Source organism: Dasypus novemcinctus, chromosome 12 (genome assembly GCF_030445035.2).
Source record: "Dasypus novemcinctus isolate mDasNov1 chromosome 12, mDasNov1.1.hap2, whole genome shotgun sequence".
Classification (NCBI taxonomy): Eukaryota; Metazoa; Chordata; class Mammalia; order Cingulata; family Dasypodidae; genus Dasypus; species Dasypus novemcinctus.
In genome coordinates this window covers 54,619,495-54,643,230 of record NC_080684.1, presented here as the reverse complement: position 1 = coordinate 54,643,230, position 23,736 = coordinate 54,619,495, and the positions used below count along the sequence as shown (strand labels likewise).

Sequence of the window (23,736 nt, the reverse complement as noted above, 5' to 3'; positions counted from 1 at the left end):
CCCCCCTCCCCCCAGTTGTCTTCTCTCTGTCCATTTGCATGTGTTCTTCTGTGACAGCTTCTATCCTTATCAGTGGCACTGGGAATCTGTGTTTCTTTTTGTTGCGTCATCTTGCCCTCTGCATGTGCAATGCCATTCTTGGGCAGGCTGCACTTTCTTTCGCACTGGGCAGCTCTCCTTTTGGGGTGCACTCCTTGTGCCTGGGGTTCCCCTACATGGGGGACACCCCTGCGTGGCACGGCACTCCTTGTGCACATCAGCACTGCACATGGGCCAGCTCCACAAGGGTCAAGGAGGCCCGGGATTTGATCCATGGATCTCCCGTGTGGTAGGTGGACACCCTACCCATGGTGCCAAGTCCACTTCCTTCAAGGTCTTTTTCTAGTTACAGCATCAGCTGGTGCTTGATAGTAATCTCTTGGTGCCACAGAGGCTCATCCCTGGGAGTCATGTCCCATGCTGGGAGGGAGGTAATGCATTTACATGCTGAGTTTGACTTAGAGAATGGCCACATTTGAGCAATATGGAGGCTCTCAGGAGGTAACTCTTAGGCACCCTGCAGCTCTAGGCCTAGTTCATATTTGTAGCACACAGGCTCATAAGCATAGTCATCATTATCAAGGGTTCATTGTTGGACCATCCTTCTTTATTGGTCTTTGTCATTGCATTTGAGGGATTGTTGCTGTTCCACTGGGGAATGTGATAGAGCTCCCCTGGCTTGGAATTCAGCACTCCCTCAGTTGTCATTCTTCCCATGGCCCACACAATGGAGGAATAGAGTATGGATTAGAGTGGATTTACTGATATTCTATTATGGAACTCTTGTGATTAGTAATGGAAAAAATTGTAGCACTGATGTGGAGAAAGTGGCCATGGTTGCTGCTGAGGGTAGGAAAAGGGAAGAAGAGATATGATGTGGAGGCATTTTCAGGACTTGAAGTTGTCCTGGGTGGTACTGCAGGGACAGATGCTGGACATTGTATGTCCTCCCATGGCCCACTGGGTGGACTGGAGAAGAGTGTAAACTATAATGTAAACCATTATCCATGTGGTACAGCAGTGCTCCAAAATGTATTCACCAAATGCAATGAATGTCCCACAATGATGAAAGAGATTGTTGATGTGGGAGGAGTGGGTTGAGGGTGGTGGAGGGTATATAGGGACCTCATATTTTTTTAATGTAACATTTTTTTAAAAAAATAAAGAGAGAAAAAAAAAGCCTGAATGCAAAAGCAAGAATCATAAAGCTTCTAGAAGAAAATGTAGGAAAATATCTCCAAGACCTGATGGTAGGTGGTGGATTCTTAAAGAAGATAAGAGGAGGACTGAGATGGACTACTGATGTTTAATATATGTAGAAATTTTAATTAGCTTTACTGTAAAAGTATGGAAATGTACAGAGTAGATGATAAACACATTATACTGAGTGACAGCTGGTTTATAAATGGGGATGTGACTGAAAATGGTAGTCTAGGGATGTAAATGCCAATTGACAGAATGCTAGAGAATAATCTAGGGATTAAATAGCATAGTAAACCCAGAGGTGGATGAGAATTGTGGTTGATGGTACAGATGCAAGAGTGTCTTTTTAACTAGTGCAAATGGACATCACTATTGCAGGGTGGTGGGAATGTGGAGAAACATGGGAAAATACAAATGAAATGACCTATGGACTGTGGTTAAAAATAATAATGTAATATTCCTGCATATGCAAAGATGTACTGTGTTGATAATGGGGGAGTATGGAAAATGTGTGCCAAATGTACACTATGGACCTGGTAATAATCAGATGGTATTATCTCATAATCTGTAGCAAATGTTCCACCACAGTGTGATGTGTTGATAGACAGGTATTGTTTGTGAATTCTTCACATGTGCGTGATTGTTTTGTAATTTCACAACTTCTGTCATAAAAATATATTTTAAAAAAATAATAATAGGGTGGGTTGGGGGGAAATACACTAAATGTGATATAAGGACTATAATTAGTAGTAAGATTTTGACAATATTCTTACATAATTGTAACAAATGCCTCATAACAAGGCAAGGTGGTGGTGGTGGGTTTATGTATGGAATTCTGTATGATGTTGTGCATGTTTGCTTTGTAAGTTCACAACTTTTACTATACACTTATTGTTTATGTATGTTCATGCATAAATAATATAAAAATAACAATAATAGGGTGGATTGGGGGAAAATACTTTGGTTAGTAGTAATAGCTCTTTAATCATTAATTAAAAATGTTTAACAACAATGCAAGGTATTGGTGGTAGGGTGAGGTATGAGAGCCCTGTACGATGTTATATATGTTTATTTTGTAATTTCACAACTATTACTATACACTTATTTATGTATGTTTATGTATGAGTGATATGCTTCAATAAGTTAAAAAACAAATTCAATGTCAATATCAAATAGGGTCTATAAGATTCTGAGAGCTCAACATGTTAATGTCAAGAATGAGTAAAGCCCAGTATTTTTTAAATCTTTAACTGGGTTCAAAAGTAGCATTTAGAGAGAGGACTCTTTTTAAGAGAGAAGCACTAATAAAGTTGAATTTAGTGTTCTAGATACCATAGAGAAGATAATATCTAGACGGATGGATTTTGGGCAATGGGAAATCAAATTAGAATCAAAGCTCCAATGCCATTACTCTACTTTCCTTGAAAAGTATAAGAACATGTCTAGCTAATAAAAAGTTAGGATAGTGAAATAAGAATTGGACAGATACAGTCAATACTTTTTTGCCACCACCTCCAATGTCTCCTTGCCTCTGCCTGTTAGACAAGTTATAAGAGGACAAGTTCAAGAATGGTTCACAGTCCTTCAAGCTGCCACCCAATAGATTGGCACCAACATACAAGACAGCTAAAGCAATATAAGAAATGACTAAATCAAAGAGGTCTGGGTAAAAAGGATTACCAAGGGGAGTGGATGTGGCTCAAGAGGTTGAGTGCCTTATTCTCACATATGAGATCTGGGGTTCAATCCCCAGCACTGGTATCTCAAAAAAACAAAACAAAACAAAAAAAGATTGCAAGGTTTAAGAAATATAATAGTACACCCTGGAAGGAGGAAAAGTATATTTCATAGGGAATACAGTGGGCATTAAAATTCCTCTAATTGGGAGTATTCCAAAGAGCAGAGTCCAAGACAAAAACATGATGTGGAATCAGAAAAGACAGGACCTTTTTTTTTTTTTTTTTGCCGTATATTGATCTTCCTGATAGAAGGGATAAACTTTGAAGAATAACAGCTAATACAACCAATTTGCAAAGACCGTGAAGGGTGTCTTTTGTTTTGATTTGCTTGCTTTTGTTAGATCCTGGTACTCAAGGAAATCTTTGCCATATCATTGCTGGATACATACTTGAGCACTACATATGTCAGTGACTAAATCCCAGGGTTAACATATTAAAATATTAAAATGTGCAGGGTACAACAAGAGGTTACAAGACAAAGAAACAGGAAATAAAGGCTCATTCAAAAGAAAAAGAAAAATTTCAGAAACCATTCATGAGAAAGAACAGACTTTGTACATACCAAAGACTTTTTAAAAATTATCTTCAGTATGCTCAAGATTAAGGAAAACACAGAAAAAGAACTAAAGAATATCAGTAAAATGATAAGTGATCAATATAGGAATCTAAATAAAGAGAGAAACATTTTTTAAAAGGAAGCAAACAGAAATACTGGAGTTGAAGACCACAATACTGAAATAAATATGTCCTAGCAGGTTTCAACTGCAATTTAGAGTTGGCAAAAGAAATCATCCCTGAACTTGAAAATAATACAATTCAAATGATTCAGGCTGAGGAGCAGGAGGATACTTCACTGATATGTGCATTATGGAGTTCCAGAAAACAAGAAAAAAGAGAAAGAGGAGCAGAAGGGATATCCAAAGAAATAATGGCAGAAAACTTCCTGAATTTAATGAAAGACATTAAAATACAAATTCAAGAAACAGAATAAACTAGAACACCATTGAGGATAGCAGAAAACTTTAAGGATCTGTATGATAGACAAATCCACAAAAATAGAAGTTTCAATAGTTCTCAGTCAATAATTGGCAGAACAGTTAGACAGAACATCAAGAATGATATAGAAGACTTGAACAACTATATCAACCAACTTGACCTAATTGACATTTACAGAACACTCCAGCCAACAACAGAATATTTTTTTCAAGTGCATTTGGTATATTTACCAACAGACAAATTCTAGACCATAAAATAAACCTCAATAAATCTATGAAGCTTCAAGTCATGCAGAGTATAATCACTGAAAAGAGAATTAAATGAAAAATGAATAACAAAAGTCTCCCTGTACAATATCAAATATTTGGAAACTTAACACACTCCTAAATAACTCATGGTTCAATTAGTAAATAAAAGGGAAATTAGAAAGTATATTAAAATTAGTGAAAATGAAAATCAAAAATTGGGGGATGTCCTAAAGCAGTACTTATGGGAAAATCTATAGGATAAATTTCTGAATTGGAAAAGAATAAAGAACTCAAATTAAGGACCTCAGCTTGCACCATAAGAAACTAGAAAAAGAAGGCCAAATTGAACTCAAAGTATGCAGAAGAAAGAAAATAATAATGACTAAAGAGGGAATCAATGCAATAAAAAAAAGGGAGAAAAATCAATGAAACCAAAAGGTGCCTTTTTAAAGAATATCAACAAAATTGATAAACTTCTAACTAGACTAATCAGAAATAAGGGATGCAACACAAATTTCCAATATCTAGGAGGAAAGAAGTGACATCAATAGAAATTCTACTGTTGCATAAAGGATAATAAGGGAATATATTATATACAACTTTATGACAGTAAACATTTTCAATGAAATGGGCTAAAAACTTGAGGTTGATACAAACTACCAAAGCTCACTCAGGAAGAAGTAAGTACCCTGCATAGCTATATATACAATTGAAATTTTCAAATGAAGGGAATTACAGATGCAGATTACTGCAATTCTACCAAACATTTAAGTAAGAAAAAATAAAATTTTATACAAATTATTCCAGAAAATTGAAAAGGAGGTACCTCTTACCAATTTGCTCTATGAGGATAACAATACAATGATAACAAAAATCAGACAAAGACATTACAGAAAAAGAAATCTGCAGACCAATATCCTTCATAAACCAAGATGCAAAATTTCTAAACAAATTTTTAGCAAATTGAATCCGATAAAATTTTAAAATGATAATACTTTATGACCAAATGATGTTTTGTTCCCCTGAAATAAATAGTATTTCTTGAAATACGCAGGTCTAACATTTAAAAAATCAACCAGTATAATTTACCATACTAACAAACCAAAAGACAAAAACAAGAACATAAACATGATTATACCAACAAATGCAAACAAATCATTTTTGGAATCAATGTGCATTTCTGACCAAAACTCTCAGAATTGTAGGATGGAATGTAATATCTTTGTCCAGATAAAAGTATTTATAAAAATTTAAAGGCAACATAATATTTAAGGTAAAAGAATGAATATGCTCCTCCTGAAATCAAGAACAAGACAAGGATGCCTACTCTCACCAATTTAATCAACCCTGTACTACTGGACGTTCTAACCAGTGCAATAAGGCAAGAAAAAAGTTAAATTAAAATAAAAGAAACCAGTTTGGAAAGGAAAAATTAAAACTTTATTCATTTGCAATTGGCATGATTATTTATATATAAAGCCTGATTGAATACACTAAATAGCTATTAGAACCAATACAAGTTTAGTGTATTTGTGGGATACATCATCAATATACAAAAACCTACTGTATTTTTATATAGCCACAAAATATCAAAAATAGAAATTTTCAAAAAATACCATTTATATTAGAATGACAATGTGAACTACTTACGGATAAATCAGACAAAAAATGTGAAAGGCCTAGTCATTGAAAATTACATTACTGTGAGAAAATAAAGAGGACCTGAATAAATGGAGTGATATACTGTTTTCATGGATCATTCTTGCTGATTTGTTAATTCTCCCAAATAATTCTATAAAATCAATACAGAATCTTCAAATCATAGCAGTATTTTATAGAAATTGACACACTCATTCTAAAATTCAGATAGAAGAGCAAAGGGCCCAAAAAACTAAAGAACTATTAAATAAAATTTTCAAAGGAAGGGAGAAAGGGTGCACCTGAGGCAAGCTTCCATGGAATAGGAAAGTGTTCATCTTCACATAAGGTGTTATCTCAGTGGGTGGAGACCACACAATAAACAAGAAAATATTAAACTTCCATCCTGGGGAGTCCTGCTAGGTTCTCAAACAGAAGGGCAAGAGTCTTTCAAGAATATAGGTAATGACTAATAAAAGAAGATGGACCAATATGTCAAGCCCTCAGTATTAATACATGTATCTATAAACCTTACTCTTCAAAAATTGCAACCTAGTGATTACCATGGGCTCCAAGGGGAGGGAGAGGAAAGAATGGATGGAGTATGGGGCATTTTTGGAACATTGGAATTGTTCTGCATGATCTTGCAATGACAGATACAGGCCATTACACATTTTGTTAGAACTTATGAAAGTGTATGGTACTGAATGTGAACCATAATGTAAACCATTGACCATGGTTAGTGGGAATGTCTCAATATTTGTTCATCAGTTGTAGCAAATATACCATACTCAAGTAAGATGTTATGAATAGGGGAAATGTAAGAGGGGAATGGGGTGGGGTAAAAAATTGTCACTGTACACAAAAGATAACAGATCTTACAGGAATATAAGACACAATGCAAAAATTTTTTTTATATGTATTTTGTATATGTATTTTTATATGTATTTTATTTATTTATTTTTGGCTTTGTTTTGGGGGAGGTTTTGGATTGCAAAAGAGTTGCAGCTGTCATAAGAGAGGATCATTAGTGCAGGGTGGTGGTGCTGGAGGAATGTGTACAGAGGGGTGCACCTCGGGCATGCCTCTAAGGAATATGAATATGTTCAAGTGGTCATGGGATGTTGTCTCAGATGGAGACTCACACAACCAACAGTATACTGAAATCCCATCCTGGGGGGGGTCCTGCTACATTCTCTAATAGAGTGCAAGAATCCCTAGAGTACATGGGCAGTGGTTATGAAGGAATACAGACCAATATGCCAGGTCCTTGATATTGATGCTTGTACTTATGAACCCTGTTCTTGTGAAATTGAAACTTAGCCTAGTATTATATATTGCCTAAGAGTTACTCCTAAAAGCCTCCTTGTTGCTTTAATGTGGGTTCTCTCTAAACCAAACTCACTACTTTACCTCCAGCAAGGAACATGACTCCCAGGGATGAGCCTCCCTGGCACCAAGGGATTATTACCAAGTGAAAATGACTGTTATATTTGGAAAAAGATCTTGACCAAAAAGGGGGAATATTATATTATGGCTAAGAGATTTCAAAATGAATTGTGGAGATCATTCCAGAGGTTATGCTTAAACATGCCTTACAAGGATCTCACTGACTGCCACAGTAAACAGTACCTCAAGCAGGGGAGCTCCTGAGGGCTCTGCAGATACCTGGCTAGTTTAACCAGGGCAGACAACCTCAGGAATCTGGCTCCCTGTTAGTGGGCCTTAGCTTGGTATATATGATCATCTATCCCCCCACACACACACTGTATCAGAGTTAGTCTCATTTATAATTTTCCAACACATGGTTGTTAGGCTCCTTTTATTTGAACCTATAATTAGCACTATACTCATTACATATGTGCCCCAGAGACTTAAATCTTTAGACTATTCACATGCCAGTTGAGCCCTGAATCTCAGCAGAGTTGTAGCCAAAACTCACACTCCAATTTATCAGGCTCACCAAGGACAAATAACAAAAGGATGATAATGGACAATGCCCATACCAAAAAACCAGAGAGTACCTACAACTGCAAGCAAGGCAGTTCCACCCATATGGAAGCAGAGCGGGCATCACTATCCAAAAATCCTCAAGATCGAGGAATGAACAAATATAAGGGAGGGGGGGAATGCAGCTATGGACTAAAGTAGGCTTATTATTATTATAGTAATGGAAAAAATTGTAACATTGATATAAAGGCACTGGTCACCAGATGTTCTAAGGGAGGGAGAGGGAAGAATAGATGTTAACATGGGGCATTTCTGGGACACTGGAATTGTACTGCATGACATCACAATGACAGATACAGGTCATTATACATTTTGTCAAAACATAAAACTGTGCAGTGCAAAGAGTAAACCATAATGTAAACTATAGGCCATGATAGCAATGCTTCAATATGTGTTTATCAGTTGAAACAAATGTACCACACTAACGAAAGATGTTGTTAATGGGAAAATTGTGGGAGGTGGAGGGGGTGAGGTATACAGGAATCTCCTATATTTTTTATGTAAAATTTATATAATCTAAAGCTTCTTGAAAAATTAATAATAATAAAAATTAGGGAATCAATACTAACTTATTTCAAGACTTATTAAAACAAGTAAACAAGGCCATGTAGCACTGGTACCAGATAGAATATATCAAAAGAACAGAAAAAACTGTCCAGAAATAGGCCCACATATACAATGATCACTGATTTTCGACAAATATGTAAGAGTAATTCAGAGAAGAAAGTATAAGCTTTCAATAAATGGTGTTTGAACAATTAGATATCCATATGCAAAAAGAAAAGAAACTTGATCCATAACGCATACAGTATACAAAAATTAACTCAAAATTGTTTAAAGATCTAAATATAAAATGTGAAACGATAAATTTTCTCTAAGAATAAACAAAAGAGAAACCTACATGGCCTCGAGTTAAGGAAAGATTTCTTAGATATGACACCATTAGCACAATCTGTAAAAGATAAACACTGGACTTCATGAAAACTAAAACCTTCTGCTTTTAGAAAGATAATATTAGGAAAATCAAAGGCTATGGAGACACCTATGTCCTACAGTCATGGCAGATGGCTCTGGAGTCCAGTGCCTTACCAGTAGGCCCTACTTTGGAATTTGTGCTCCTGAGTGTGATGGAGTTGTACTCAGATGTGACCTCTCTACACATGCCTCCTCTGTCACTTTTATTGAACCTGTGGTTGGTGCTGGGGTTAGTGTATGCTCAGGAGACTTGAATCTCTGGACTATCCATGTGCCAGCTGGGCCCTGAGCCTCAGCAGAGTTTGAACACCTACTCTCCGGTTCATTGGACTTACCCAGGTCAGCTAACAGGGAGGTCAGGATGGTCAACCACCACACCAGGGAACCGAGAGGTCTACAACTGCAAGCAGGAGAATCCTATCCATCAGCCATGTGGGATCTAAGCCCCCTCTCAATTTAGAGGTGGAGTGGACATCGCCATCCCAGGGTTCGCAAGATGGAGGAATAAAATATGGATTAGAGTGGACTTACTGGTATTCTACTATAGACTTATTGTGACTCTAGCAATGGATATGGAGACAGTGGCCATGGGAGTTGCCAAGGGCAGGGAGAGGGAAGAAGAGGTGTGATATGGGGGCCATTTTCGGGACATGAAGTTGTCCTGAATGATATTGCAGGGACAGATGCAGGACATTATACATCCTGCCATAACCTACTGAATGGACTTGGAGAGAGTGTAAACTACAATGTAAACTATAATCCATGCTGTGTAGCTATGCTCCAAAATGTATTCATGAAATGCTATGAATATGCCACACTGATGAAAGAGGTTTTTGATGTGAAGGAAGTAGGGGGGCAGAGTGGGGTATGTGGGAACCTCTTATATTTTTTAATGTAACATTTAGTGTGATCTATATATCTTTAAATTTAAAAAGATAATAAAAGATAAAAATAAATAAATAGACAAAAAATGAAAATCAAAGGCAAGCCAAATTGGGAAAAAATATTTGCAAATCATGTATCTGATATTCAGATATTCAGAATATATAAAGAATGTTCAAAACTCAATAATTCTATTCATGAACTATTGTGGTTAGTAATCGAAGAAAATGTGGCATTGGTGTGGAAAGAGTGGCCAAGGTGGCTGCTGGGTGCAGGGAATGGGAGGAAGAGATGAGATGTGGAGGCGTTTTTGGGACTTGGAGTTTTCCTGGGTGGTGCTACAGGGACAATTTTCGAACATTGTAGATCCTCCCATGGCCCACTGGATGGAACGTGGGAAAGTGTGGGCTATGATGTGGACCATTGACCATGAGGTGCAGCGATGCTCAGAGATGTATTCACCCAATGCAATGGATGTGTCATAATGATGGGGGAGAGTGTTGCTGTGGGGGGAGTGGTGGGGGGGTGGGGGGGATGGGGACCTCATATTTTTGAATGTAATATTTTTAAAAAATGAATTAATAAAAAAATAAAATAAAATAAAATAAAAACTCAATAATAAAATTAAGAAACCAGTATTAAAAAAAACAGGCAAAATATTTGAAGTGCCATTTCAAAGGAAGACATATGGAGGGAAGATATGCCAATGATAAGATGGCTAGCATCATTAGTTATAAAGAAAATGCAACTTGCAACTATAATGAGATACCACTAAACACATATTAAAATGTTTAAATTTTAAAGCCTTATTATACCTAGTGTTGGTGAAGATGCAGAGACACTAGTGCTCTAACACACTGTTGGTGAGATTGTACAATACTGTAGTAGTATAATACTCCTAGGTATTTGCCCAAGAGAAATAAAAGCAAATAAGCACATAAAAAAAAAAACAACTTGTACATGAATTTTTATAGCAACTTTATTCATAAAAGCCAAAAACTAGAAACAACCCAAATGCTCAACAGGTTAATAAATGAACAAATTGTGGCATATCCATATATCCCACAATATCCATGTTTCCCAAGATAATTAAGTGAAGTGAAAGAAGACAAAAAATAGAGTGTGTATTGTATAATTCCATTTATATAGACTCAGGAAATGAAAATAAACTTTAGTGACAAAAGCAGATCAGTGGAAGAGGAAGGAGAGCTGGGACTACAAAGGAGCATGAAAAAACTTTCAGAGTGACGGATATGTTCATTAACCTGATTTTGGCAAAGTTTCATGGGTGTATACTTATGTAAGAATACACAAAATTATACAATTCACATTATGCATTTTGTTGTATTTCAATTATACCTCAAAACAGCTGTTAATAAAAAAAAGAAAAATGTTCCTGGAAGTAGTCTTCATTAGAAATGGGTGAATCCTACCATTATTGCAAACACGCAGAAAGGACACTATTTCCAATAATATTTAAAGCATAAAGATATAGGGTTAGAGACAAATGAGTAATAACAGTGGTGGTACTGAGCACCTTGGCACAGAACCCTTATTTTTCACATTTGGAAACTGGCTTGCCTCCACACCCAAATATAAACAGGGTGAAATAACAATCATTGTATCTTCATTCTTTCCCATTGTTTTGATTCTTACGCTTCCTAGATTGATCCAAGCTTGCCCAAATCTATGGAATCTAAAATAGGTGTCACACATTTGTGAAAGCACATTTATAACCTAATAAATTAAAAGAACATTCTCCTGACTTCATTCATGCTAAAGTGAAGCTGTTAATTATAGTCTTTTAGAATTGGGGGTGAGAGAATAACAATGACAGACTCCAAACACGTTTCAAATGATCTTAATAAATTCTATTGTGTGTTATATTTAAAGAATCAATACAGTTGAAAAAACTGAATGTACATCAACAAAGTCCAGCCAAAACACTCATATATAAAAATTAATATATAGTTTAAATATACCATGGTTCTAAACGTCCACTGGTTTTTATAAAACATAAAAAAGCACCCTTTTTAACCAGTGTCATTACCATCAGTTTTAAAGATATTTTCTCTTAACAATTTTTATTTCTGCCTATTATAGCACACAGTTACCTGAGTATAAAACCAAATAGTCAAATTATCACAACAAAGGATTTCTGATGAATTATTTGACCTCAATTTATTAAATAGGAATATTCTTTTCTATAAAAATCATATTAAAAATGGTTTTTAGAAAAATTTAAAAATTATTAAGTCATCAAAGTATATACCCATGTATCAATAAAATTGATTTGTTTATTTTTTAAAAAAGTATGTACCCATTCCAATGGATGCAATTCAATCTAAACAAAACAGGACAGTAGACTTTAACCATAAATGAAAATTTATTAAGTGCCTATTAAGTGTTGAACACTGAGGTACACAGCCTCACGCTAAAAGTAGAACTAAAGGATAGAGAAATAGGAAAAATCCTAATCCAAGTGACAATGAAAAGAGTACATGTGTATAATATCATATATGTCTAGTCACTGGTCTAAAATTCTTCTTTGCCATTCAAAGTCTCATCTTTAAAATTCTATTTATTATGCTTATTATCCAGGAAACATGCTTAATCCCCAAAATGTCTCTTTAAATAATGTTTTTAAAATACATATCACATCGCTGCCTATATCCATTTGCATTAGCCACTCAGAATAAATATTTAAGGGGTACTGGTGAAAAATAATTGTCACCATGTATGTCAGTGCTCTTACTAATAATAAAAACTGACATTTACATAACCCCATTTGTTCAGCAATTTCATATCGAGTCTCTGATCATTTCTTCATTAATATTTCTAACATTTCTATGCATTATTTGGCAAACATTCATCTCCATTTTACTGATTTACAGAGCAAAACTGTAACTCATAAAATAACATGAACCTAGAGACTGTTTTCTAACTCACAGTCCATTACTATCTGCTAGGAAGAAGAGAAGAATGTAATACATCTGGCATGAAATAGTGTGGCTACCCAGATGGAATGTGAAATATTCAGTTGGCACTCGGGTCTTATCTATTCCCACCTTTTTATATGCGATCCAGTCAAACACCCTGTCAATATCTGCTGCCTGTAGCACTTCCTGTGATACTGGATGGGAACTGGCCAAGCCGTCAAGCAGCATCACTTCATGCAGAACATCCGTCAGAAACCTCTGTTTTTCCTGCAATATAGGAGATGGGGCAATATCATAGGTGATTCATGGTTATGACAGAATGAGTGTGACAACATAAACACAATGTGTGTCACTTAACTGATGATGCTCATCAGTTTTACATGGCGACACTCAAGTCTAATGAGACCACGGTAAATAAAATGCCCCTTAAACTACTTTGAAATGAAGATGGTTGATTTGAGCACGCATGAAACAAAATCAATGGACTAAAATGGGCTCTAAACAGATTTAGAAAAGGAGTGGACTCTGCTTTAGTTAAAGCAAATTTGGACTGTGTGTACATTTTGAAAGTGACTAAAATGTAGGCTTGTTTATGTATTCTATTACACGAAGACTAAAGTTCCATTCTCTTACAGGTAAATTCAGTATAAGAATACTAACTAAATTCAGGGTAACAGCACTATTTTTCATTTATGCCATTTATCTCTAATATCATTTAAATAGTTCATTCTCTCTGTCTCTATGCTTTCCCTCTGTTCCTCCCTTCCTCCCTCCTTTTCTCTCTCTTTCTCACACATGTATTTTTATGAAATAATATCAACAAGCCACAGCAAGTAATAAAAGGCAGTAATGACACCAAACTATTATATCTTTGGATGGGGATGTGAATTCAGAAGAATGAACATAAAGTGGATATCACAATAGGTATTAATAATCTAATACTTTTGAGTAGTGAGAACAGACAAAATCATGAGACTTCTGTTCTGTGCATTATTATACCATTAGTGCTCACTCTATTAAAAGCAGGTTCGTTTTGTTAGAAATAGACAGTAAAGCAACAGTATGTCTCTTTTGCTTTTGTTTGAAGAACCTCTTCTTTAAAGAAGCAGTTCAAGGTTTTCTTAACAAAAATGCTGGCAACTATTAGTCCTTCTGGCCATCTGCCTTCATTGAGGGAAGAGTAAAAGAAAAGAGAATTTGTAAGAGATAACAAGGACAAAATAGCCCCTAGATAGTAGGGACCTAGGGAGTATCACTACAGAGATTAAAGACTGCATGGCTTAAATTGCTAGAGATAATTCTGAGCCTACTCCTGGAGCCTCCTAGTTTTGAGTCAGTGATAAACAGCTATTTCTGAATGAGTTATAATTTCAAGGTGAGAAGCACCAATCCTGGATTTCAAGAAATGGAAATGGAGAATAAATATGCTAAGAAAAGGATAGTTAACTGGCGCATATGTGTGTGTTTCTATAAATTTTGCTTTAAAGAAACATGTTTGCTTGTCATGTGCCCAATGAATTAAGTATTTAACCAATAATTCAATTAACTGCCATTCAGCTATATGGTGAAAGGTTTATTTTATAATATCTTATTTTTACTATCTATGGGAGATATATCTAATTCCTTCATTCTTCTTTTACTCCTCTAAGAGTTTCAGAGCAATGGAGTCAAAGAGGATCATGTAGCAATGACTGTGCCAAATCACACTCTGAGTATCAGAGGGCTGCTCCAGTCTTGGAGAGACCACAGATGAGATGTTCAGACTTAGACAGAATTCATGCACAAACATGACATAGATTTATGCAGTATTCCTTCTCAAATTGAGTGCCTTATTCAGGATGCATTAAGGAGAGCAGAATTAGTCCTTAGAATTTGATTTTTAAACAGAAAAAGATTGCTATTTACATTGCTCATTTAAAGTTCATTAAAAAGCAGCAATGAGATCTTTAACAAATGCATAGAATAAGGGAAAATCATATGCCAATTCTAAAATTTAAAAAATTCAATGTTACTTTTAAGCAGGTATCCTGTTACTCATGCAAATTTAAAATAAACATTAAAACTATTTGACATTGGAATTAATAGGGAAAACTATGAAAAGGATCTTAAATTTCAACATGAAAAGTGAAGGTTTTTTATTTATAAGAAGTGCCTATTGAAGACATGATTTACTAGGAGATGATGACAGACAACAGTCATTCCAAGGAACAGAATGTGTCTGCAACTGCAAGCAAGGCAGTTCAATCCATCTGCTCCATGGGATCTAAGCCTCTTCTCAATAGAAGTAGACCGGACATCCCCAACTCAAAATCCTCAAGACTGGGGAATGAACAATGGACTAAAATAGAGTATTATTCTATTGTAGACTTATTATTATTCTAGCAATGGAAGAGCATGTATCATTGATATAAAGGTGGTGGCTACAAAATGCTCTGAGGGAAGGAGAGGGAAGAATGGGTGTAACATGGGGCATTTTTGGGACATTGGAATTGTCCTGCTTGATGTTGCAATGACGGATACAGACCATTATATCTTTTGTCATAACTTACAAAATTGTGCAGGACACTGTACACTATAATGTAAACTATAATCCATGGTTAGTAGCAATGCTTCTACATGTTCATCAATTGTAACAAACACACCATACTAATGAAGAATGTTGTTAATGTGGGAAAGTGTGGAAGGGATAGGGAGTGGGGCTTATGGGAATCCCCTATATTTTTCATGTAACATTTATGTAATCTAAATTATCTTTAAAAAATTTTTAATTTTAATTTTAAAAAGCAAGTTTATAGCAGATTGTATATATGGTAACAATAAAATATTTTTGAAAAGATCATGGGTCTATAATACACAATGAACCCTAAGTTAAACCATGGATTTTAGCTAATAGTACAATTATAAAAATGTGTTATCATTAATTGTAATCTGTGTCCCACACTAATGCAACATGTTGGTGGTAGGGTGGTATGTGGGAATCCTGTATTTTATGCATGATTGTTCTGTAAATCCACAACTTTTCTAATAAAGCAAGTACAAAATTGCATGCACACCAAAAAAAAAGAAACAACACAAAAACAAAACTATTTGACATTGGAACTTATGGGTAAAACTATGAAAGATATACTTAAACTTCAGCTTGATCAGTGAAGACTTTTATTTATAAGAAGTGCCAAATGAAGATGTGATTTCCATTCTGAAGATAAAATGATACTCAACTCTTCAAATGGGATTGCCTGCTCCATTACATGTCAATCGAATATCTACTCTTTAAATTATTTTTATTTAAATCTTTATTTTTAATATTTTGCAATATTAAATTTTAGTAAACATATCTTAGTGTTGTGATGTGATTTTTAAAATAACATATAGTATATGTGTAAGCAACCTTAAAAATGAAATCTAAGGTAAATTTCAAGAAGAAATCTTTATGTTTAAGGAAATATAAGGTTATGTAATATATTACAGCATGCTTCTGGAGACAAACAAAAACAAGTCTTTGCCTGTCCAGTAGAAATTCAATAACCAGTGTTTAAATTTAGTGCAGCTAAGACATTAGCAAAAGATTCATCTTGTACATTTTGGGGGAGAACAATATCATATAATTGAGAAAAAAGGCTTAAGTGCATAAAGAGATTGAGAGGGGAAAAGGAAATTAAAAGCCTGACAGGAGGATACTCAGAAAACCCTAGAGAGAGAATACCTTAAATTGAGCAAGAAAAAAAAATTCTAGCCAGAGGCAAACCCAATTTAGCAGAACTAAAAAGAGTTTCCAGGAGAGAAGAAACTAATATTTTATAAAGACCTGTCTCACCCAAAAATAAGAAATTACCCTAGTTTACCAGTCCCTGACTGGGGCCCTATTATCATCATCAACAGCAACAAGAACAACTACAAATTTTTTAAGTATGACTAATTGTCTACTGTTTACTTGGGCTATGAATTTTAAAAATCAAGTTAAAAAAACCCTGGCTCTAATGTGAGAAAAAAGAAAAACAAAACAGTTAGAGTGAATGAAATAATAGTTTTCTGTTACAGATTAGAAATGCTAAAGAAATTTTAAGAAAAAAATACCATAAAATAGAATTATTCAGAGAATGTTTAATGAAAGAGATAGAATTTCATCTGACTTGAAGAAACTTTAAAGTTTTGGTGTATGTGTGTATGTGTATGTGTATGTGTGTGTGTGTGTATGTGTAATGGTTTGAAGCTGTACATATACCCAGAAAAACATGTCCTTAAATCTATTCTATACCTGTGAGTGTAAAACCATTGTAAGTAGGATGTTTTGATGAGGATACTTCAGTTAAGGTGTGGCCCACCTGAATCAGAATGGTTCTAAATCCTCTTACTGGAGTTCTTTATAAGAGAATGAAATTCATACAGAAAGAAAAGCCACAGAAGCAAGAAGCTGGAGGCAGTGAAACCCAGAAGAGAGAGGAGAGACCAGCAAGTGCCACCATGTGCCCCATGTGGCAGAAGAACCAAGGATCACCGGCAGCCAGTCTTCGGGAAGAAAGATCTGCCTTGATGATGTCTTGATTTGGACATTTTCTCAGCTTCAAACTGTAAGCTAGTTAAGTTTTCATTGTTTAAGCCAACTCATTTCATGGTATCTGCTTTAAGCAGTGTAGGAACCTAAAACAGTAGGGAATATATATTTGTGGTTTATATTCAATAGTTTGCATTTTACTTCCTATCCTAGGATTACCATGATATGCCAGTTTACCTTTGCCACAAAAGCAGCAAAACAAGGCAAAATGGAGAACTTTGTAACCTGGTTAAGAGAAGTTTAAGTTTAACAGTAACAACAAATCCTACTACCCTAATATACATACTACCTAGAGTTTTTATATACATTCATGCATTTAAATAGTTCAAATAATCTCAAAAACATCATTTTGTATTCTACTATTTTCAAAATAATATTGTGTGAATTTTTGGAGATTAATGAGAAGGCACTTCAGAAAACTGAAAAATGCGAGGAAATGCACTGAGTTGAGAATTAACACCATGGATGAGAAGAAAACCACTGTTATTTTCTTCATTCATTCATTCACTTAATAAATATGCATTAATATCCTACTCTATGCCAGATACTATGCTACATTTTGGGAATAGATGACTAAATCTAATCCCTAACCTTAAAAAGTCCTCCAAGAGGAGAAAAAAGTACAAGAGAAAGACATTTATAAACAGCAAACTATATAATAATATGACTGTGTTTTACACTATAAAAACACAGAGAATGAAATTATTTTAGAAAAGGCTTCATGAGGAGATGACATTTAAGCAAATTGTTGAAGGATGAGGGGTTACTCAGATGAATGGGGGGAAGCAGCTGAAAAACAGCAAAGGAAACATAAAAGAAAGTCACTCTATGAATTCCAAATTATCAGGCTGAAGAATTTGGTCACAATAAATAGGAAAAAAAACAGGAATAATGGCATAATAAAGGAGTTTATATGATAAAATTAACTTATCTGTGGTATATAGGGTGGTTTGATGTATGTAGAGTTGAGTGTGATGGTTTGAAGCTGTATTAGCCCCAGAAAAGTATGTTCTTAAAGTTAATCCACTCCTGTGAGTGTAAACCTTTTGTAAGTATGTCCTTTTGATTAGGTTACTTCAGTTAAGGTGTGACCCAGGATGGGTTTTGTGTTTTTGTTTTCCTGGCTTGCAAAGCCTCTTTTATTTATTTTTTAATTGTATTTTTTTGAAGATACATAGATCACAAAAAAACATTACATTAAAAAATATAAGAGGTTCCCATATACCCCACCACTAACAAGATGGGTTTTAATCCTCTTACTGGAGTCTTTTATAGGAGAATGAAATTCAGACAAAGAGAGAGAAAACCATGGAAAAAAGAAACTGGAAACAAGGAAACCCAGAAGAGAAGGAAGAACCCAGCAGATGTCACCATATGCCTTGCCATGTGAAAGAAGAGTCAAGGATTGCCAGCAGCAGGTCTTTGGGGAGGAAGCATTGCCAGACAGTGCCTTGATTTGGTTATTTTTTTCAGCCTCAAAACTGAAAGCTTGTAAATTAACAAATCCCATTGTAAAAGCCAGCCCTTTCTGGAATAATGTATTTCAGCAGCTTAGCAAACGAAAACAGATCTGGGAGACAGGATGTAATTACTGTGCTAAGAGAGTTTGTGGTGATGATGCAGTAGTACAAGGTGTTGCTGAAGGACTGTTAGATGTGAGAGACATTTTGAATTAAAAAAAAAAATCAACTGAGGGAAGCAGACTTGGCCCAATGGATAGGGTGTCCACCTACCACATGGGAGGTATGTGGTTCAAACCCCGGGCCTCCTTGACCCGTGAGGAGTTGGCCCATGCACAGTGCTGATGCACGCAAAGAGTACCATGCAGGGGTGTCCCCCACGTAGGGGAGCTCCACGCACAAGGAGCGCACCCCATAAGGAGAGCTGCCCAGCACAAAAGAAAGTGCAGCCTGCCCAGGAATGGCGCCGCACACACGGAGAGCTGACACAACAAGATAATGCAACAAAAAGAAACACAGATTCCCAGTGCTGCTGATAACAATAGAAGTGGTCACAGAGGAGCACAAGGCAAGTGGATGTAGAGAGCAGACAACTGGAGGGGAGGGGAGGGGAGGATGGGAGAGAAATAAATAAATAATAAATCTTTAAAATTAATTAATTTAAAAATCTACCGACATTGATGTCTTCATCTCCGTAGTGAATGATGGAAAGAATGTACTCAATGACATGATCTTTAGATTGATGAAATTTTAAAAGCTATTGACAGAAATGGGGAAATGAGGAAAAAGTTTGATTTGGAGTACAAGCTAAAAATATCAGTTTTAAACATGTTACAAGGAAAGCAACATTGAACATGCCAAAGAGATGTGCTACTTGCAACTGAGCATAAAAGTCTGTGTCTAAGATGAGGAACAAATACTAAAAATCTTTTGGCAGTAAATGGCAGTTTGTATAGAAACACAAATGAAGTCTTAGAAATAATTGACTCATTTTAAAATTTATTTCTTACGATATTAGCATTTGGTATATTGGAATTTAGTAAAGGGAGTCATTAAGAATTCTTATCACAGAATAATATGTCTGAGAAATTATATTTCTTGATGTCTCAAAATGGGTTCTGCCTGAAAATGTCAGTTTGAGGGGTTAAAAGGGAAAATATCGGTTCTAGCCATAGTTGCTATTGACTATAGAGAAATCTGCAACTTCCTATAGGGAAGCTGACCAATTTTAGTGAAGAGCAGTATCAGGCAGGCACTTTGACTTTGTTACCAAAGAAAGAAAAGGAAAAAAATTCAGAGAGAAAGTCAACTCTGAGCCAGCTCAAATAGTGGTGAGGTGTTCATAGGAGTGCAGAGAATAGGAAAAAAATTCTTAGGGCAGACCTGAGTTAGATCAGAGCAAACACCAGGACTAAATTTCCTGGAAGGATGGAAATGAATTTAAGGATTCTTTCAGTATTCCTAGGAGAAAAGAAAGGCACACTGCTGCAAAGTCTATGAAAGAATACTAGAGCAGAAGAAAAAATATCCAGTGTTCGCAATCCGCATGACCTTGAATAATTTACTTAAACGTTTCAAATGTCCATATTCTCATTTGTAAACATATATAGTTGTGAATATTAAATAAGAGGATTTGTTCTACAAATATTTATTGAGCACCTTCAATATCATAGATGATATGCCTGGTTCTGGGGTGTGGAGAGACATAAAGATACTACCTCAAAGATTTTATAGTACTACAAGGAGAGACAGAAATGAAAACAAATATTAAATCACAGTGTGATGTATGTAAAAATAGAAGTAGGTTCAGAATATATTACTGTAACTACACAGTAACAGAGCAAAGACTCCAATATGCTCTGCTTGGGAAAGTACAGGAAAGTTTTCCGAGGTGATAGTTTGAGTTGAATCTATAAAAATCATGTGAGTTTTCTAGGAGGGTGTGCAAAAAAGGGAATTTAGGGCAGAAAGAAATATGTGAAGACCTGAAACAATGAAGTCCATTTGGGGAAATACAGAATTTTGTGTGTTAGGAGGCAGAGTATAATGAGCTGAATGACTGGTGATAAGCACAGAGAGATTGGCAAGAACAAAATCATCAAGGATCCTCCATTCTGATTAAGAAGCTAGAGGAGTGACATCATCAGACCACATTTAGAGAGATGATTTTGAATAGAGTGGGGGAGTGGACTAGAGGGAAGAGCAACTAGACACAGAAGAACAGGACAATATTGCATCATTATATACAAAATAGCATGGAATATGGGCTAGAGTTTTGTGATCATAAAATGCTTTACCTAGCTAGGCTGGTTGGTCTAGGGGTATATGATTCCCTCTTAGGGTGAGAATGGTCCCCGGTTCAAAACTCTATACCCATAATTTCTCACAAATTTTGTTCAATTTCATGACGACCAACAGTAATCAGACAAGGTATTTATTTTGTAATGCCAAAATGTCTGAACTAAATAGACACAGGTATACATATGTATGTAGCTACCCATATGGATATCCAAATAGATAAAAATAATTTTTTTCGGTAATTTGTTTATATAATGTAATGCCTTGTTCTAGTAAGGATTTAAGGAAGTCTATTTCTCAAAATATTCTTTCTAAATTTGAACGAAACCTACTTATTAATACACAAATGGGAAGTTCTTCATGTTTATAGCATCTTCTTGGATATCTCCTAAGGGACTTTTCTAATCCCTGGAGTTAGATCAATAAGAATACCTGACTAAAATTATTTAGCAATGCAATCTAATTCCACTCCATACATTGTCTATTTAATGCTTCATATATGCCAGGTGCTGTGTTTGATGCTGGGGAAATGAACACAACTGGGACATGATTCCTGCTTCCAAGCAACTCCCATTATGGTAGAGAAGACAGATACATGGACAACCAGTTAACACCATGTGATGAGTATAGTATTAGCAGCATAAACAGGGTAATATAGAATTATAGAGTAGAAGGAAAGTTATCGGTAAAAATACTTTTAGAATTTAACCAAGTTGATTCAACCTCAATTGATCTATCATCAAGAGGAGAAATAAGATGTGTCATTTATGTTTTACTTCTCCAGAAATCCATATCTCCAAGAGATAAAAATTTTCAAGATTTCATACGTTAAAACAATTGCTACACAATTTTTTTTAATCTGAACTCCTTGCTTAGACAAGGCTCAAATGGAAAACACAAGGATACCTAGGATTACACACTTTACTTATTTTGCTCTTGTTTTTTGTGACTTATTCAAATCATCATAAAATTTAAATCAGAGGAATATAATTAAGCATTCCAACAAGAAAATAAAATGTATTGGAGGAAACATTCATCTGATTTCATTCATGGTTTCCAGTGATATATTATCTGTAAATTTGTAATTACTGTCTTTTATAAATACAAAATACAACACCACATTTGAGTAAGAAACTAACCAGACTCTTAAGTTTTCTATTACACCAAATAAGGAACTTTATTCTGAAACTTTATATTGTCACCCTAATTTTCATAAAGTTCTAAAATGTCTAAAAGTATTTAAAACTCTACTCAGTTGAAAGTTACTTGATTTACTAGGGAAATATGATATCATCATTTAACTGACTAAAATTTTACAGATAGCTAAAACCTATGGATAGATGAAATAAAACTAAAGAGCTAGTAAAAATGTGTTGCTACCACATAGCCACGTACTTTAAAAATTAACATTTCAGAAGCTAAAACACAAATTCCCAAGATATACTCACTTTTATGTATAGCTAGTTCATTATAGCAATCCATTACATTAAAGTCAAACTTATATAAACTTGTGTGCATTATATAAACATTGAATAATAATTTAAAAAATAATAACCATTAACACCTATAATGAACCAAGCATTACACTGAAACTTTACCTCCATATTTATTTACAGAACACATCACAGAAAATGGTGCTTGATCAGAAGACTCCAGGAAGATCTCTATTGATATAACAGTATTCTCTGATCCCACATAAGCTTTATAGTAAGTAACTGGAATAACATGCTCTATAAAATCGGATTTCTTTTAAATATCAATCCCATTAGATCCACTGCCAAGCCACAAATACTCTAATAAGACTCTTTAATTAATGCAAAACTAAACAAGCAAGGATATTTCTATAAGAATATTTTGGATGATCTTATAAGCTTCTCATAACCCCAAATATTTCTTTGCACACCTTTTTATGAGCTGCTATATTCTTAAACATGACTAACACAGAGAAACTGTGTTAAATTGTGAGTATGACTACATACTTCAGCTGCCTTATGTTTGGTTTGTAACATCCAAGCAGAATGTGTCACATTTCATATTATCCAAGATGTGATGCAGCTAAGGGAAAATGCAAAGATGGACTATAAAACGCACTGCATTATATACAAGCAAATTCTGAACCTTCTGCAGACGTACTTAAGAATCTTAAAGATATAGTAATATTGATTTGGTAGACGTTATCATCAATCAGTCACTCAAGTTTCCATTAATTATGATAATCCTGGGTCTTAGAGAGCAATACTGAATGTGCTTAAATAATGTCAGTCACAGTAATAATTATGAACAGGTTGTCTAATTAAATAGCTCATTCTGATTCTAGCAGCCCAAAAAAATCACTGTGAATAATTACCATATGCCATGTGCTTTCATATAACCCTCTTACACGCGTCATTTGACTTCCCTTTAATTTTGAGGATTTCTTGACATCTTTCCTTCAGCTTTCCTGTAAACATTTAGACAATGTAGTTTTATATATTTTAATTTCAGTATCCTATACTAGCTTAATGAATTAGATCCTAATATAGATATGGGAATTGTGATAATCTTTCATATATTATCTTTTGAACTTCATCTCATGATATTTTCAGTCAGACTTCTATTATGGAGCATATCATATGTGCTACATTTTGGATTAAACCCTGAGAAATGATTGTAAGACAATCTCTGACCTAGCAAAGAATATTGTCTAGTGGGGGAAGCTTAAGTCCTTTGCCAGTTACCACAGATTCATTCCTGTTCTCCTAGAGTGTCATCTCAGAA

General features: G+C 35.0%; 1 protein-coding gene across 3 annotated transcripts in view; it reads right to left on the bottom strand.

Moving 5' to 3' along the window:
• TRHDE (thyrotropin releasing hormone degrading enzyme) overlaps nucleotides 1–23,736 on the bottom strand; it is a 391,431-nt gene that overhangs the window by 173,957 nt on the left and 193,738 nt on the right. For all 3 annotated transcript variants that reach the window (XM_058308434.2, XM_058308435.2, XM_058308436.2), the window contains exon 6: nucleotides 12,799–12,936. In XM_058308434.2, the coding sequence (XP_058164417.1) occupies nucleotides 12,799–12,936 (138 nt within the window). The remainder of the gene's footprint in view (nucleotides 1–12,798; nucleotides 12,937–23,736) is intronic.